An 18814-nucleotide genomic window follows, 5' to 3' on the forward strand; every position below is an offset into this window, starting at 1 on the left:
ACTTGAGTTTGGTGTGTGAGAGTACTCACAATAGTGTTAAATTGGGAATGTTGAAGTTGACGAGTGGTATTCTGGATGAGATTAGAGAGGGTCAGAAATCCGATGTGCTTTTGGTTGATAAGTTGACTCTAGTGAATCAAGGTCAAGGTGGTGAATTCAGAGTTGATGAGAATGGTGTTTTGAGATTTGGTAATCGGGTGTGTATTCCGGATGTTACCGAACTTAAGAAGAGTATCCTGGAGGAAGGACATCGTAGTGGCTTGAGTATTCATCCTGGAGCTACGAAGATGTATCATGATTTGAAAAAGTTATTTTGGTGGCCGGGAATGAAAAAAGAAATTGCGAGTTTTGTTTATTCCTGTTTGACTTGTCAGAAGTCAAAGATTGAGCATCAGAAGCCGTCTGGGCTAATGCAACCGTTGGCTATTCCAGAGTGGAAGTGGGATAGTATCAGTATGGATTTTGTGTCTGGTTTACCGAGGACAAATAAGAATTTTGAAGCCATTTGGGTGATTGTTGACAGATTGACGAAATCGGCTCATTTCATTCCGATCAGAATGGATTATCCGTTAGAGAGATTAGCTGAGTTGTATATTGAGAAGATTGTAAGTTTGCATGGTATTCCGTCGAGTATTGTTTCGGACAGAGATCCTAGATTTACATCGAAGTTCTGGGAAGGTTTGCAGAGGGCTTTGGGAACTAAGCTGAGATTGAGTTCTGCATATCATCCGCAGACTGATGGTCAAACTGAGAGGACGATTCAATCACTGGAGGATCTTTTGAGAGCTTGTGTTTTGGAAAAAGGAGGGGCTTGGGATTGTTATTTACCTTTGATTGAGTTTACCTACAACAATAGTTTTCATTCGAGCATTGGTATGGCACCGTTTGAAGCTTTGTATGGTAGAAGATGTCGGACGCCTTTATGTTGGTATGAGTCTGGTGAGAGTGCGGTGGTTGGACCGGAGATTGTTCAATAAACTACGGAAAAGATTAAGATGATTCTGGAGAAGATGAGAATTGCTCAGAGTCGTCAGAAGAGTTATCACGATAAAAGGAGGAAGTCACTTGAGTTTCAAGAGGGAGATCATGTGTTTCTTCGTGTTACTCCGATAATTGGGGTTGGTCGAGCTCTGAAGTCGAAGAAGTTGACACCTCGATTTATTGGTCCTTATCAGATTTTGGAGAGGATAGGGGAGGTAGCCTATCGTATCGCTTTACCGCCGTCACTTGCGAATTTGCATGAGGTTTTTCATGTGTCTCAGTTGAGGAGGTACATTCATGATCCGTCGCATGTGGTCCAAGTAGATGATGTGCAGGTGAGAGATAACCTGACTGTTGAAACATCACCTATGAGGATCGAGGATCGAGAGTTGAAGCAGTTGCGGGGTAAAGAGATTGCCTTGGTGAAGGTAGCTTGGGGAGGACCAGCAGGTGGCAATGTGACTTGGGAACTTGAGAGTCAGATGAAGGAGTCTTATCCGGAGTTATTTGCTTGAGATATGTTTTCGAGGACGAACTCTTTTAGTGGGGGAGAGTTGTAACACCCCGATAAAATAAGATAAGTATTTAAATTGAGTTAATAATATATTTATTAATTTAATTAAATAATTGGAATTATTATTATTATTGGAATTACTATTATTATTGGAATAAAAGTAGAAATCAGTAAAAAGGTCCCATTTAGTAAAAGAGTTATTTTCACGTGAAAAAGGGAAAAGAGACAGAAAAGTGGAAAAGGGCAAAGAGAGCCAGAGAACAAGGGTTGAAGGGAGGAAGAGCTTGAAGCTTAAAGGTTCGCCGGATTAACTCAGGTAAGGGGGGTTTATCATCGTTTAATGGGTATTATGGGATAATATGTACTGGGTAGTGATAAACCATTGATTTACCCCTGAATTGGATGATTATGATGAAATTGTGAACTTTTTGGATGAACGAAATTGGGTTATAATTGAGAGGAATTCGTAGGAATTAGATGTAAAAATGTTAGATTTTGTGAAATCGAATAGGGTATGATTTGTGTTAGAGGATATGAACGAATAATGTGTATAATTGGACTGTGGAAGGTTGAATTGGATAGATCTCGTAGCAGAGAAAGCCATTGCAGATCTGGAAATTCTGGTTTCTGGTCATACGCGTATGGCACTAGGCAATACGCGTATGAGATGGCATGGTACGCGTATGGCACTAGGCAATACGCGTATGGATGAGGAAGATGATGTTTTGAACGTGTTTTGGTCTCTGTTGGTACGCGTATGGGGATGTGGTACGCGTAGCATACGCGTATGGGATGGTGTTACGCGTATGGGTTTTGGCTGAGAAATGGGCCATACGCGTATGGGGTTAGGCAATACGCGTATGGGCAGGATTGTGATTTTCCTGAGCTGTTGTTGTGCAGTTTTTAACTGTTCAGCTGAGTAACGTAATTCAAATGATATATGATATATTAGGGATCATTTCCCGTTGTTTTGAGTAGTATAGGTATTAGTAGAGTGTGCTAATACTGTGGTTGTTATTTGGCATGATATGATATGCTTATGTGATAAAATACTGATGATGTGTGATGGTATGCCTGATGCTGTGAATGTATCAGTTATGTGTGCATTTGTGAATAGACTGTTTTATGGCTTAGAGTGTGAGCATATATCTATTCTTGAATTGTTGTTGATGATGTAGCATTGCTAGGTGATTAGCATGCATGTTGTGGCCTTTATGGTGGTAGCTAATTCCCATGGTGAGGAATTAGTGATGAGTTATTGTGGATTGTTGTTGATGTTTGCATGCTAGGTGATTTAGCGTGCATAGCATAGCCCTTGGGGTGGTAGCTAATTCCCATGGTGAGGAATTAGTGATGTGAGTCACTAGGTCTCAAATGAGTGGGACTAGTGAGCTTGGTAGCCGTACCTGGATTTGGTCGGTGAGGTTGAACTATATGTTCACGAGTAGTCGGTACCGCATGCATGGAGTCTCATTGCATAATATATGTATGTATGGCGTATAATATGAATGGATGTATTCCAATATTATACGTGTGTTTTATGGTTGTTTTGAGTTTGAGTATGATGATGGTGATAATTATGAGTTGATATTGCCGTTGCTGAATATGTGTAATCTGATTAGGGTGATGATATGTGTTATATTACTTAGCATTACATGATATTTTATAATGCTTATTATATCGATTGAGGAACTCACCCTTACAACTATGTTTTCAGGTAACGAGCAGTGATTGAGTAGAAGCTAGTCCTTGGAGTCTAGTGTAGTCCTTAGTGGGTCATGCTCTGGTAGATGTAACATCGGGATGGGATGTTTTACTATGTTTTCTTTTGGTTGTTGAACAACTTTACATGTAATGTAGTACATGATTTGAATGTTGTTATTTTGTATCCGCTGCGAATTATGCAAATGTTTTATTTTGATTAAATAAATGAGCATGACACGATATTTTGATGATTAGTGTGAAATGATTGTGTGACACCCTTTATTGCATATTTACTCTGATTGAAATATTGTTATTTTAATTAAATATTTGGGGTATTTTAGGAGGGTGTTACACATGATGGCAATATTCGCCGATTTTCTCGAAAATATCATGGAAGTATTTATGGATGATTTTTCCGTATGCGGACAAAGCTTTGAAGAATGTCTTGAAAACCTAGAAAGAGTTCTAGAGCGATGTGTAAAAGTAAACCTAGTACTTAATTGGGAAAAATGTCACTTTATGGTACAAGAAGGAATTGTTTTAGGACACATCATATCAAATAGAGGAATTGAAGTAGACAAAGCCAAAATAGAAGTAATCGAAAACCTTCAACCTCCGAAAATTGTGAGAGAAGTACGAAGCTTCTTAGGATCCGCCGGTTTTTACCGACGATTCATTAAAGATTTCTCTAAAATAACTAAACCTTTAACCGGATTATTAATGAAAGATGCTGAATTCATCTTTGACAATAAATGTTTAAAAGCATTTCAAACGCTTAAACAAGCATTGATCTCCGCGCCCATAATGCAGACTCCGGATTGGAATGAACCATTCAAAATAATGTGCGACGCAAGTGACTACGCCGTAGGCGCTGTTTTAGGACAATGAAAGGATAAAAAACTTCACGTCATATATTACGCAAGTAGAACCCTAGATGAAGCACAAATGAATTACGCCATAACTGAGAAAGAACTTCTAGCAGTAGTGTTTGCACTAGATAAATTTCGTTCTTACTTGGTCGCAGCTAAAATAATCGTTTACACTGACTACGCCGCCATTAAGTACCTCTTAACAAAAAAGGATGCTAAACCTAGACTCCTAAGGTGGATCTTGTTGCTACAAGAATTCGATCTGGAAATCAAAAATAAGAAAGGAACTGAAAACGTAGTAGCAAATCACCTCTCTAGACTCGAAAACCTGGAACCGGAAAGAACTTCGATCAACCATGATTTCTCGTACGATAAACTTATAGCTACTTTGGAAGAAAATAAAGCTGATAAACAGGTAGAGACCACCTTAGCTATATGTGTTACACCATGGTACGCTGACTTCGTCAATTATTTAGCTGCCGGAATAGTTCCACCTAATTTATCTTACCAACAAAAGAAACGATTCTTCCATGACATAAAACATTATTACTGGGATGACCCTTTACTTTTCAAAAGAGGCCCCGATGGTATTTTCCGTCGGTGTATACCTGAAGAAGAGATAGAAAATATAATCCAACACTATCACTCCGCACCTTATGGTGGACATGCAAGTACATCCAAGACCTGCTCCAAAATCCTACAAGCCGGTCTTTATTGGCCAAACATATGGAAGGATGTGCATGCGGCTATCAAGAAATTTGATAGATGTCAACGCACAAAAAACATATCTAGACGTGACGAGATGCCACAAAAGGGCATTTTGGAAGTAGAGATTTTCGACGTGTGGGGAATAGATTTCATGGGACCTTTTCCACCTTCTTTCGGTAACAAGTACATACTCGTAGCGGTTGACTACGTATCAAAATGGATTGAAGCTATAGCTTCTCCAACAAACGACACACGAGTAGTAACTAGACTCTTTAAGAATATAATTTTTCCAAGATTTGGGGTCCCAAGAATAGTAGTCAGTGATGGTGGATCGCATTTCATATTTAAGGTACTCGAAAAACTACTGTTTAAGTATGGTGTTAGACATAGAGTAACGACACCTTACCATCCTCAAACCAGTGGACAAGTGGAAGTGTCTAACAGAGAAATTAAACAAATATTAGAAAAAACAGTCGCCACCTCAAGGAAAGACTGGTCATCAAAGCTATCCGAAGCTTTATGGGCATATCGAACCGCCTACAAAACTCCCATAGGAACAACCCCATTTAAGCTTATTTATGGAAAATCTTGCCACCTCCCAGTAGAATTAGAACATAAGGCCTACTGGGCTATTAAAAATCTAAATTTAAACTATAAGGCCGCTGGTGAAAAGCGAATTCTTGACATAAACAAATTAGAGGAACTTCGACAAGACGCCTACGAAAATGCCAGAATCTACAAAGAAAGAACGAAAAAATGGCATGACAAACGTATATCCAGAAAAATCTTCAAACAAGGCGATATAGTCCTTTTGTTCAACTCTAAGCTTAAGTTATTCCCGGGAAAACTACGATCTAGATGGTCAGGCCCTTTCCAAGTTACTAATGTTTTCCCTAGTGGAGCTGTGGAAATTAAAGGCAAATCTATGGAACCATTTATCGTAAACGGGCAGCGTCTAAAACATTATCATTATGCAGAGAACAATGAAGACTCACAAGTCCTGCACTTAGACGAAATGCCTCCAGAATTTATAGATTATATTTGATAGTTTTTATGTCGAGCTTGCGACATTAAACAAAGCGCTTAGTGGGAGACAACCCACAAATATTTTTATTTTTATTTCTTCTTTAATTATTCTTTTAAATTTTATTTAGTATTAATTCTTAATTTATTTTAACTTATAAAATTTTTCTTCTTTTCTTCTTTCGGCATTTGGCCAAATCCTGACTAAAACTCTTGTTTTTCTTTTCTCTAGCTAACACTAACCTGATGGGACAAATTGATCGTATGGGTATCAAATTCAAAGGGAAAGCTCAGAAACAAAAGTTTGAGGAACTAGCAGAGAGAGAGATGCTACCTAGTTTGTATGCTGATGATTGGGCAATGACTGCCCTTGGACTAAGAGAGAGTGTCTTGTATTTGCTGAGTCAAATAGGGTGGGAAACCACTCCTATTCGAAGACAATTCGTCACTTACCGGAGACTGACTCTAGAATTCCTTAGCTCTCTGATCTATCTACCCAGTCACGGAAAAGGAATAAGCAGAGGTTTCATTCAGTTCAGAATGTTCAACATGGAGTATCAGTTTAACATTCAAGACTTTACTAACCTATTAGGTTTCCCTACCTCTTTTGATACATTCACAGTGAGCCAAGCAGACCTTTTTGAATATAGAGAACTTGAACATTTTTGGGGAAATTTGACTGGAAATGACGACCCCGAGGAACATGAGTTTCTTTCTGGAAACATACATAATCCGACCTTTCGTTATTTCCATAAGATCCTGGCCCACACCCTTTTTGGGAAGAAGTCAAATATTACTACAGTATCACGTGTGTAACACCTCAAAATTTGCCTTCCTCTCTTGGGACTAGCTTAGCATATTGCATTTCATTTTTTAGGGCATTAGTCATTGCATATTTGCATATCATGTGGAGACAATAAGCCAGTCATCCTCCTAGGTCTTTCTCAAAAGATAAAGAGGTTAAAAGATTCAAGCTTGAGGGTCCTATTGAATTGATCACTAGCCATCTGAGGGTTTGTGCTTCAAATTAGGGTTTCTTGGTTCCTCAAGGAGGTTGATCATCATCTTGGTTGAAATGATACATCATCATCATCATGGTCTTGTCATCACCAAGAGGTTCATTGTGCTTGATCAGATTCCTTGAGATTAGGGTTTTGACCTCTGGTCAACCCTAATCATCTGTATTGTACCAATAAGGGTTTGTCAGGGAAATGAGGTCTTTCATGAGATGGGGATCATCATATGGTTTTAATGAGCTTGTGAAAGCTAGGGTTTCATTTTGGAGCCATGTCATCAGGAGATTGAGGCTCAAGCTCAACAGTCAAGCTGAAATTCATCTGAAACCCTAAAAAGTCAACAAAAGTCAACTGTGCATTCAATCATGGATTTGAAGGTGGGAGATGGTTAGAAATGCTTCATTCATGTCCATACAAGTCTCATTTGACATTTCAAACATCAACATTGAAGAAAATAAAGTCAGGACAAAACTTTCCAAAAATAGAAAGTGACTTGTAATTCAAAATTGCCAAAAAAAGAAAGATTTTCTCCTCAAGATTACATCATCAAAAATGCTTCAAATGAAATTTTGTCCAACATTAAAGTTTAAGATCTTGCTCTCACCTTTCCAAAAATGTCCAAGAACATGAATTTCTCATGTATGGTTGAGAAGTTATGGTCAAATCTTGGTCAAGATAATTTGAACTTCACAAGTGCATAACTTTTGAACCAAAAGGCCAAATGAAGTGGTTCTTTTTGCAACATTCTTCTTTTGTCATGTACTATCCAAATTATACATCATAAGCCATGCATTTTGCTCACAAAAATATTTGACTTTCCATTTGAATTTTGGAGGGAAAATGGCAATTTGAAAATTATTCATTGAATTCACTTCCTAACACTTGCATCTGGTCCAAAACAGGTTTTTAAGTGATTTCCAAAGGCATTTGTGTACTGTTACATTGGTTATTGTATGCATAGGGTGCACTTGCAAAATTGGCCAAAACACTTCAATTTCACTAATCACTTGCATTTGCTTAATTATGATTAACAACTTCATTAGCAAACCATATATAAACCTAATCATAACTGTTTTCTTCATTAGCATAACAGAATTCTGAAATCTAGATCTAGATCCAAAAACTTCACATTTTTTCCTCTCAACTTTTCTCCAATTTTCTTCACAAACATAGCATTGTTCTTGATCAAAGCGTGATCCACAAGTGTAATTGAAGCTATTGGAAGCAAGATCCAAAGGAATTCGAGCTGAATTTGGAACTATTGAAGCACAAGCTCATCCATGGCAGTTTGATTTTCTGGACTTATCAAGCACGATCAACTTCCAAACCTTTCTTCATTCATGCATATGAGAGCTAAGGAGCATCTGTTTTGACCTTACCAAGCCTGAAACAACCGATTCCACTTCTGTACATCATTGAAGGTCAGTTTTCGAATGTTCTAATTCATGAAATTAGGATATGCATGTGGTAGATCTTTGAATGCTGATTCCAATGAGCTTTAGATCATCAAATTCCATCAAGAAATGGCTTAGTTATGTTAGATATAAGATTGATGCATGAAAATGTTTTGCTTCGAAACTTTGAACTTAGGAAGAATTAGCATAAATCGAGCCTTGATCCGTGTTGCTTGTTGAAAGATGATTCCAATGGTATAGGTTTTGTGGATTTCTGTGTGAAATTGTTCTTGACCTGGGAATTAGGATGAACGCGTATAAACTTGGTTGAAGGTCCTAGGGTTTTTAATTCCAGAATGATTTAGATCTTCATCGCGCATGGCTGCATGTGGTTTTATGTTTCTGAGCGTGTATTGGTTGCATGGATGCTTGCGTGTCAATTTGATTGGTGGATACTGATTCTCAATGCCACATAATATAAATGAAACGGTGCGTTTCATGATGAAACGCGCCACATTTCAAATACTCCCTCTGTTCGATTCCTGGCCCTGGACATTCCAAACTAGGCTTTTGGCATTTTGTTCCTTATTTCCACCATGTTCATGCTATGCCTTTCCACATATTTTTTTATTTTTTCACTCACTTCAAAAATTCATAAGTTCATGAATATCAATCCAAATGAGATGTGGTTTTTTTTGTTGTTTTCCTCATGATCTCTAGAATTTAATGACTATTTTTTCATGATTTGTGCCTGGATGAATTTTAATTTTGGCTAGGGATTGTGTGTACATGTGTTTTCTTGACATGCCTTGCAATTTTGATTGTGAAATGATGAGATTTTATCCAAAATTCTTGAAATTTTGCATGCTTAAACTAGACATCCTAATGGTCATTTTGGTATAGAGTTTGAATTTTTCTCATTTCTGGTTGATGAGTTATGATATGTTTAATGTGGGTGTGACAATGTGTGTCACACCTTTGCTTGCTTGACTTGTGGATTTTCTTTACCATGCCAATTCAATGCCAAATGATGTGAATTTTTGCATGATGCTACCTCTGGACGTTAGGATTGCTTGTGAAGTTTTGTAGAATTTTTGGATGAATTTATGATATGTTTGGGATTTTCTTTGCTGATTGGTCATATTTGGACTTTTGGATAGTCATGAACTTAGATGATTTGTGAAATGCTTGATGTTTATCATATGAACTTGAAATTTTGCACATTGATTCTAGACACTTTGAAGATTATTGTGGCTTTGATTGGATGCATTTATCATGTGTAGATTCTGTTTTAGGCTTGTGTTAAGTTGATGCATGAAATTGTGCCTCATTTGAGCTTGTTTTGCCTTACCTTGCCTTATGGAATTTATTTGCTATGCTTCCACTTGTCCAAATGCCTTGATTTTTGGTATGGTGATCATGTGATGAGCTCTGTTTAGCCATGATTTTTCTTGGGATTTATTGAATTATTTTTGAGTTGATGTGGATTGGTTCATTCTGTTTGCTTCAATGAGCTTTCAAATTGCATGCCTTGCCTTAGATGCTTTGTGAAATGAAATTGGTTGATGCTATTGATATGAGACCACTTGGATGATGTTCTTAATTGATTAAGCTTGATTCTTGTCAATTTTCATGTTCTGTTTTGATTTATTTCTCCCTCTTTGACCCTAGGCCTTGTCCTAGTGGTTAGTGCTTATGTTTGAGTTGTGTTTTCAGGACAAGAAGCATATGGCCTTGAGGAGTTTGATTCATTTGCTCATTTGGATTGATATTTGATTGATGTTGATTAACATTGAGTTGTTTTGTAGGTGGATTAGCTCATTTGAGTTGAGCTTGTGCTTTGCCTTGGTGCATTGATGTTTGCTTGTTTGTACAGTTAACTGTTGACCATTAGCCTGTCTGTTTGACTTTTTGACTTGTATACTGACTGAGTTAGATTGTTTTCAGGTACATTAGTTGCTATAGTTCTTTTGAACTTGCTTTTGCTGTTTCTTGGTTGCTTAACCAATTGAGGTATAGCTCACTGACTTCATGTAGTCTGGAAGACCTGGCCTGTTACTTGGTCAGGCACCTGTCTGAAGCCCTCCTTAAGAGGCAATGCTTGTGTATGTTTACTTTTGTGCCAAGCAGGAAAAGACCTTTGATAAGGCAATTGGCAGATAAAAGAGATGTGCAATCCATCTCCTGCTATTCAGTTGAGTCATCCCTTTGCTCACACAACTGGTGTTGATGCATTGTGGATATTAACCCAAGATCTCTGTTGAGTCAGTCATAAGTGTAGAAGGGTTCCCACTTTTTGAACCCACACTTTCATTTGTCTGAAGCTCTCCCAGGCCAGGGATAAGAGCTGTGAGGCACACCCCTCACTTCCCATTTCATCTGCTTCACCCTAACTCTCAATGTTAGGGTTAAGAGCTAACTACACCCGATTACAGTTGGCTTGTGTTTCACAGCCTAACCCTTGTGTGATCCCACTTTGTTTGTATATAGTGTGTGCTAATTGTGTGTATGTTTGCTTTGTTTATTGTGCTTGTATGCTTTGCTTTGCCTGTTTAGGATAGCTTGCTGCCTGTGCAAGTTAGGTAGAAAACTCAACTTAGGACCATTGTGGAATACATGATAACTATTAGGCTCGAGTCAGTCTCCCTTCTAGTTAGTCATTTCCCAGTCTCTGGTTAGGAGAAAGTTTCTCCCCTGTTAAGGGGAACTACGTTGCCCTGATCCTCATACCAGATGAGGTACGTAGGCAGGAGGTCGTACGAGATCTCTCCGGGCACCTTTTTTCTTTTTGTGTGTGTTTGCTTGACAGTTATTAGGCTCGAGTTCCCGATTCCCTATTAGATTGTTGTTTGTTATCCTTCCTGTGTGTGTTAGGAGATGGATGTAAGCCCAGCGATTGGCATTCCGTATCCTATTGTTGTGTGCTTGGAGTCTGACGTAAGTCCAGCGATTGGCAGTCGGTTTCCAGTGTGGGTTTGTTTGGTTCGGAGTCTGATGTAAGTCCAGCGATTGGCATTCGGTTTCCATGTTTTCCTGTTTGTGTGTGTTTCGTTTCGGCGTGCGTGAGCCGAACTACGGTAGCTCTGATTCTCATTCTAGATGAGATATGTAGGCATAGGATGCGATATCCTAGCGAGCCCGTTCCTCTCTTCCCCCACCTGTGTCGTTTTCAGTGTGTGTGTGTGATGTTTGTGAGCAGTTTTAGCAACCTTTCTTCTATCTTTTTGAGCGTGGATCCCGTCGAGTACGACGGATGTGTAGGGGTGCTAATACCTTCCCTTCGCATAACCGACTCCCGATCCCATCTCTTTGGTCGCGAGACCATGTCTTTTCCAGGTTTACTTAGAGCGTTTCCTTTCCCTCCTTTGGGATAAATAACGCACGGTGGCGGCTCTGTGTTGTTTTGTTTTAGCCCGCCGGTTGTTTTTCGCGGATGCGACAACGTGATGAACTCTTCATCATATTTTGTGCTTCCCAGAACCGTCCAGTGAATGGTGCCACTTTTATGTTGGCAAACTTTGACCGTCTTATCCAAGATGAACGAGCACCGATTCAAATAGGCGGATTGATAACCATGATTGGTAATGCTATCGGATTACGTCAACCTATGCTTGACCTAAGCCCTTTCTGTGGCATTGCGACTATGAGTATACCCTTCCTCTTCAACATTATGTTTATAGCAAACCTCGGGCCTGAAGAGTTTGAGCTTATAATTAACAACCAAGTTCTTTGCCTATTCACCTTGCCTAGTCCGAGGACTAGTGTTCATAACCGCAATAACTGGCTCTACAATCTGAACGGAATATCCTCTCCTGCTAGATCTACTGAATCCAGCCAGGACTATGAGATTTGTGATGACCAGATTCCTTATGCTGAGTCTGACCCTCAGACACCATCTGGTTATTATGATATTGACCCTCCTCCTCAACCTATCCCGACCGAAGAGTCGGCAATACCCGATCCTAGACATCATATGCCCGGAGATAATTATAACACCATCATTCAAGCCTTGATGTCAGAACAAGACGCCCTCGGAGAAGAGTTAGCTAACATGGGACAAGAATTTCTGGGATACATGAGCAGTATGACAAATCAATTCCACGAGTTGCTAAACCGTGTTAACTCCTTTGCTCCTCCAGCCAGAGATCATGCAAGTGGCTAGAAGTTGTTTTTCTTAGTTACTTAGTTTTAGTTTAGGCTATTTATTAATTTTGTTTCACATTATTTTTAATATTAGTATTTGTTTTTCTTTCGCATGTTTGCTTTTGTTTTCCAATGTTACATTATGATTATTTTATGAAGCTATTGCATTATTAGTTTATTTTGATCTATGCAATTTCTATAATTACAAGTAATGATATCCACTATATGCTATACCTGTTAAAGAAATACATATATTATGGTAGTAGAATAGCATGCAAGACAATTTAAAAGCATTACAATAGCAAAATAAAATAAGCATATGCAAAACAAAATAACAAAAAAATAAAATATAATAATAAAAACAAAAGCAGTGACCGTTGCAAGCTGACTGTGTGACGAGCGTCACACTACCCATCACGGTCGTCACACCAAGTGCCTGTGACGCCTGTAACACCTCTGTCACGAGCGTGACACCTTCAGACTAGGTGAACGTTAGTAACCGTTGGAGACACGACCGTTACACCACCCCACTTTTTACCTTCCCCATTCATTCACCCATTTACTCACATTTACCCATATTTATTTATTTTTCACCCACTCCCTTTCCAACTTCCAAATTTTTTCCTATAAATACCCACCATACCTTTCTTCATACACCACAAACCATTCTATAAAATACATTTCATTTTCTTTCCTTTTACTTCTTTCAACCCACTTATCAGTATGGCGGGAAACCAAGAATTCAAAAATATCATCTTCCGATCCGAAGATGATAATTATCAAAGGGAGCAGTTCGAGCGGTTCCAACAGCGAGGTGTCGTATCCACCAGGTATCCTGATTCAACTTGTTTACAAGAATTAAGATTACTTCAAGGTATACAATGGATGCTCCGCCTTGCTGATTTAACCTTTCTATGCACACACAATCAACCTACCTACCCATCTCTCACATTAGAATTTTTAAGTTCTTATTCGTACAACACTCCTACCGGTGAAGACGAGTACTTAACCGGTACCGCAACCTTCCGCATGTTCAACACCGAATACTCACTATCCCAGGATCAGCTGAGTGCCATGCTGCAGTTCCCTGTAGGAGACCGCGTCCACCCAAGAATCCCTCCGAACTCCCAGTGGCAAATAAACGCCTTCGACCTTTTTAGGAAAATATCCGGTGTGGAAACCAACAACTGGGATGTACTGCTTGCTTCGCATATACATAACCCAACCATCCGGTATTTTATCCGCATCCTGCAAAACACAATTTTTGGAAGACGAACAACAGCAAAGTCAACGCCAAGGAATTATTCTTCCTCCACTGCGTCTTTGAAATGGATACAAAGGTAAAAGCTGCTTCTTTCTTATTTCATCATATCCGCACCCTATGTGCTAGAGGCCGCCAACCTTTCGTGATTGGAGGATTAATAACCTCCATAGCACTTGGTTTGAATCTAGGGGACCGACTTCAAAATTTACAAGCTCTCCCACCCCTATTTATGGATATAAGCTATTGTCGGTCCAGCCGCCTAATCAAAACCAGGGTAGGCGGAAGGTATTATCTTATGATAAACAACCAAGAAGTCCCAAGCGTTGTTCTGCCCAACATTGCCCTCACAGATGTCACCAACCCTAACCGCTTCATCTACGATCTGACTGCTCCCGAAGCTACCGAGCCTTCACACGCAAACCCGCCTCCAGACGAGTTTGAAGAAATGGAGCAAGGTGATCAGGTTCCTGCACAACAATCAGTCCCGCTCAACCCTTCCGATAACGCAGCTGGTCCATCCTCACGACGTCGTCGACGAAGAAGGCTAGCAACCAACGACGACATCATGGATGCTATTGATGGTATGCAAGCGCAGAATCTCGAAGTGATGCAAATGATGCGCCAGATGCAACAACAACAGGAAGCGAGAAATGCCATAACCGACCAGCGGTTCACTGAGTTGCTCAGCAGGTTTGACGACTTAGAAGTACGTCAACGATCACCAGGTCCAAGAACAAGAGGCGGCAGGCAGCATTGACTTTAGTTTCTTTTTCTTTTTTCTATTTCTTTTGTTTTCTTTGAAACATTGGGGACAATGTTTCATATAAGTGTGGGGGGGAAAACCTTGTTCTTTCAACCTTCCCTTTTCAAGTATGTTATTTTCCCTTTTATTGTTATTTCCCTTTCTTATTATTATGAAAAAAAAAATTATAATACATATTTATTTTAAGTTAAGTCCCTAGTGTGAAAAATTCTTATTATCTATTCCCCTCAAATTTTCTTGAGCCATAACAAAAATTTAATACACTCAATAAATATAAAGGTTGCTTATTTTACAAAACTTGAGTAAAAATTAAGACAAAAATTATTACCGCCCCAACGCTCTAAACAAACCTCAACATGTTAGATCAGGAAAAGTACCTATTATACCAATCCCTTGAACTTTTAGTTTTATAGTAACCCCGAGTAGTTTATACAAGAAGTCAGCACCATCTTAATAGCAAAATACGTGGAAAGCCGATGAAAATAAGTGAATGATTCCCAAAACAAAAAAAAAAAAAAATATATATATATATATATATATATATATATATATATATATATATATATATATATATATATATATATATATATATATATATATATATATATATATATATATATATCAGGAAATGCACTAATTAAGTTAGGTGATCCTTACCAGATCATTTAATCTAAAGGTTGTAGATCATACAAAAGCATGATACGAAAGATCCATTATGAGTTGGTTCAGCAGGTATCTGGTGCTGAACTTGGTAGGGCGGACTACGGTCTGATCCCCCGCAATTTGCAATGGACTAAATAACGAAGTTATCCAACTTATGTACCAGAACTTCAAGCTAAAAAGGGGATCAGAATCACTAACCGGTCACTCCACTATGTGCGCGAAACGATAAAGGGCTTAATGTGATTTCGCTAGAATGAAAACGGGTGAAATAAGAGTAAAGGAACTAGGATAGCTATAATAGCATTACTCGAACTGGTTTGCATAAGGTGAGGTTATCTGAGGTTGTAACGATAGTTGTTGATGTCAAGATTAAACCCAGGTTACTTCTAAACAAGGTTTACTTGCAACCTAGTACGAATTGATGTGTGTTTTGAAATTTCATCTGGCCAAAATTTTAAAACGATATCTATACTGTATCTTGCTTGAGGACAAGCAAAGGTCTAAGTATGGGGGAGTTTGATAACATGAAACATTTTTGGACTCGATTTAATTAAATTATATTATTATTTGTTTCGATTTATTTCATTTTATTCGATATTACTTGGTATTTTTCCTGCTATTTGTCTCAGGTAACTTATTTGAAGCATAAGTGAAAAAGGAAGAAAAGGGGGTGCAAAAAGATAATGAGAAGCAAATTCCACTAAAACCCAGCCCACAATCACAAGCCAGGAGCGCTGAAGCTGTGACGACCGCCACACAAGGTGTGACGAGCGTCACGCCCTGCTACCTTGTGTTACGAGCGTAACACATGGTGTGACGAACGTCACACCCCTCTCCTATATTTTTGGCTTTTAACGCGCAACAGAGGCACGTTGAAGCCTATTCTTTCGCTTGACTCTTGGAACGTGAAGACTACTTACGGAAGGCATTTTTGGAAACCGTTACAAAAGTGGATTAATATAAATAGTTGCTTTTATCCAACCCTGAAGCTCCCCGTCTTTTTCCGCCGTGCAAGCATATTTTACAGCATTACTTTTCTACAGCTTTCTATTTTATTAGCAATTTTTATTTCTTTCTTTTCCAATCAATCTTTCGAGCACTTAATTAATTTTTCACACAATAGTTTCTACACCGGAAACTATTGTGTATCTTTTACTGGATCTAACCTTACGTTAGATCATAGTATTTTAATCCTTCGCTTTTATTTTCCTGTCCGATTGACGAGTTCAAGAACAAATCCAACCGGTCTGTGGTGGAGTGTTCAAGATTGCTATTAATTATTCAGGTTCTTTAATTTATTGTTTTAATTTATACATGCTCTGCATTGTTGCTTATTTATACTGTTTGCCTGAGATGGTTTTATTTAAGCATGATGATTGTTTAGACCCGTTTAGCATGTCCGGCTAAGTATTTTAGATACCGGTATGTAAAGTAAGCGGAATGAAGGAATCAAAGCTAAGTTGGTTTAATTTCATTTAAAAATAAAGTCACTCTTTTTATGGTCTCAATTTACAGGGTTAATCCCAAAGTTTTTGTACGAGAGTAAAAGACGTAAAGAAGTTAAAATCAATAGAACGAAAGTTTGAGTTTTTAACTGGACAGTGTAAATTGGACATTAATTCTAAATCAGGGCGAAAGCAATTTTTAGAGTTAATTAAATTCTAATCTTTTTCAAAAAGTATTTTTAAAGGTTAAATGTGAGGACGAGAGTTAAGCATTTAAGTTTAATTATATAATCTAAGTTAATAGAGCGAGAGTTTGAGACGAGGGTGTTTAAACAGTTATTATTTTAAGGGTTAAATACACTTTTCCCCCCTGTAATGTTAGCGAGTTTAGGATTACCCCCCTGTAAAAATATTTTTTGTAAACCCCCCCTTATGTTATGTAGATTCCTTCATAGAACCCCCTAATATCCAGGTGGCATGGAATCTAATAAGAGGTCCTACACCTGGCATATTTATAATTTTGTTAAAGTGATTATGTGTCATTTTACACTTTTTAATTTCAAATACCCCCTTAGAAAATTAGGGTTCTGAACATAGCAGGGAAGACGAAGACGAAATTTCCAGGGGAAGACGAAGACGAAGAAGAAGAATGCAGGGAACGAAGCAAACGAGAAAGACAACCGCAGTGAAGACGAAGATGAAGACAACCTCAACGAATACGAAGAAGCGATCCAGCTCAGTGAAGACGAGCTCAGTGAAGTGTCCAAAGTCCGAGGTTAGTAAAAATTTGAAGTTCATCAATGTCGTAGGGTAAAATTTTGAAATCAACAATCTTTGACATGTGGGTATAATATATTGACAGGATTCACAACACTTTAGTGTTACACTCCACCATGGGGGTGAATTTTACAGGGTTTTTGAAGAAGAAATTATATACAGAGGGGGTACGGATACGACAGTTAATGGGATACATGTTTCAAATTGGAACATGGATAACATTGAGAAGTTGTTGAGTAGGTTAGGGTATAAGGCTGATTGTGTTAGGGTATGGACAAAAGTTTTAGAAATTCAAGATGGTTTTTTTCTGATTAGGAAAGATGATGATGCTGTTGATGATTTTGCTCTATACTTTAGTGCAATGAATGTGAAAGGAGATTTGTATGTTGAACATAGTACTGGGAACATGGACCCTGCTGATAGGGAACCTAAATGTGTGAATGATGATGACCACCCCCCTGATAATGGAATTGATGGGTTAGATGAGGAGAAGGTAGAGGGGTTAGATGACAGTGAAGATGAAAGAGCTACTGCTTACTTTGATGGTTTTGAAGGAATAGATGTTACTAAGCCTATTAGGATGGAGCCCAATAACAGTATGGAGGAGCCCAATAAGAGTATGGATTCAGATGATGTATACTATAGTGATGAGTTGAATAGTTCTGACCCAGATGATTCTTGTGATGAAGAAAGGCCCAAGTATGCTAGGTTTAGGAAAGAGCATCTAAACAAAGACTTTATATTCAAGTGGGGTATGGAATTCAACACACTTGATGACTTTAGGGCAGCTATCCGTGAGTGGTCAATGCTTAATGGGAGGGAAATTTCTTTTGTGAAAAATGAGGGAGATAGGGTAAGGGTGGTGTGTAAGCATAAATGTGGGTTTTTAGTCTTATGCTCTAAGGTGGGCCACAAGGAGACTTTTGCTATAAAAACACTTGTACATAAGCACACATGTGCTAGGGTTTTGAACAACAAGTCTGCTAGCTCAAAGTGGGTGGCCAAGCATGTGGTAAAGAGGATGCAAACTTCTGATACAGTCAGGATAAGAGACATCATCCAAGATATGAGGCAAACATATTCTGTGGGTATTACTGTTGCAAAAGCATGGAGGGCTAAGCTAATTGCCAAGAAGATAATTGAAGGTGATGCTGACAATCAGTATGCTTCCATATGGAGGTATGCAGAAGAATTAAGAAGGGTAAACCATGGCAACACTGTGAAGATAAATGTAGAAAGACCTAGTCCATCCATACAACCAAGGTTTGGGTCATTTTATTTCTGTTTTGATGGCTGTAAGAAAGGCTTTATTCATGGATGCAGACCATTTGTGGGGGTTGATGGATGTCACTTAAAGACCAAGTATGGTGGACAGTTACTTATTGCTGTAGGCAGGGATGCTAATGATCAATACTTCCCTTTGGCATTTGGTGTGGTTGAAAATGAAACAAAGGAGAGTTGGAGATGGTTTATACAACTACTAATGGAGGACATTGGTCAGGATAGAAGATATGTATTTATCTCTGATCAATAGAAGGTATGTATTTAAC

General features: G+C 38.5%; 1 protein-coding gene across 1 annotated transcript in view; it reads left to right on the forward strand.

The window, feature by feature from the left end:
* LOC127081875 (uncharacterized) overlaps positions 1 to 18798 on the forward strand; it is a 31061-nt gene extending 12263 nt beyond the window's left edge. The window contains exon 2 of the mRNA XM_051022103.1: positions 17400 to 18798. Coding sequence (XP_050878060.1) covers positions 17400 to 18798 — 1399 coding nt within the window. The remainder of the gene's footprint in view (positions 1 to 17399) is intronic.
* Positions 18799 to 18814: the final 16 nt, after the last annotated feature.

Source organism: Lathyrus oleraceus, chromosome 5 (assembly GCF_024323335.1).
Source record: "Lathyrus oleraceus cultivar Zhongwan6 chromosome 5, CAAS_Psat_ZW6_1.0, whole genome shotgun sequence".
NCBI lineage: Eukaryota > Viridiplantae > Streptophyta > Magnoliopsida > Fabales > Fabaceae > Lathyrus > Lathyrus oleraceus.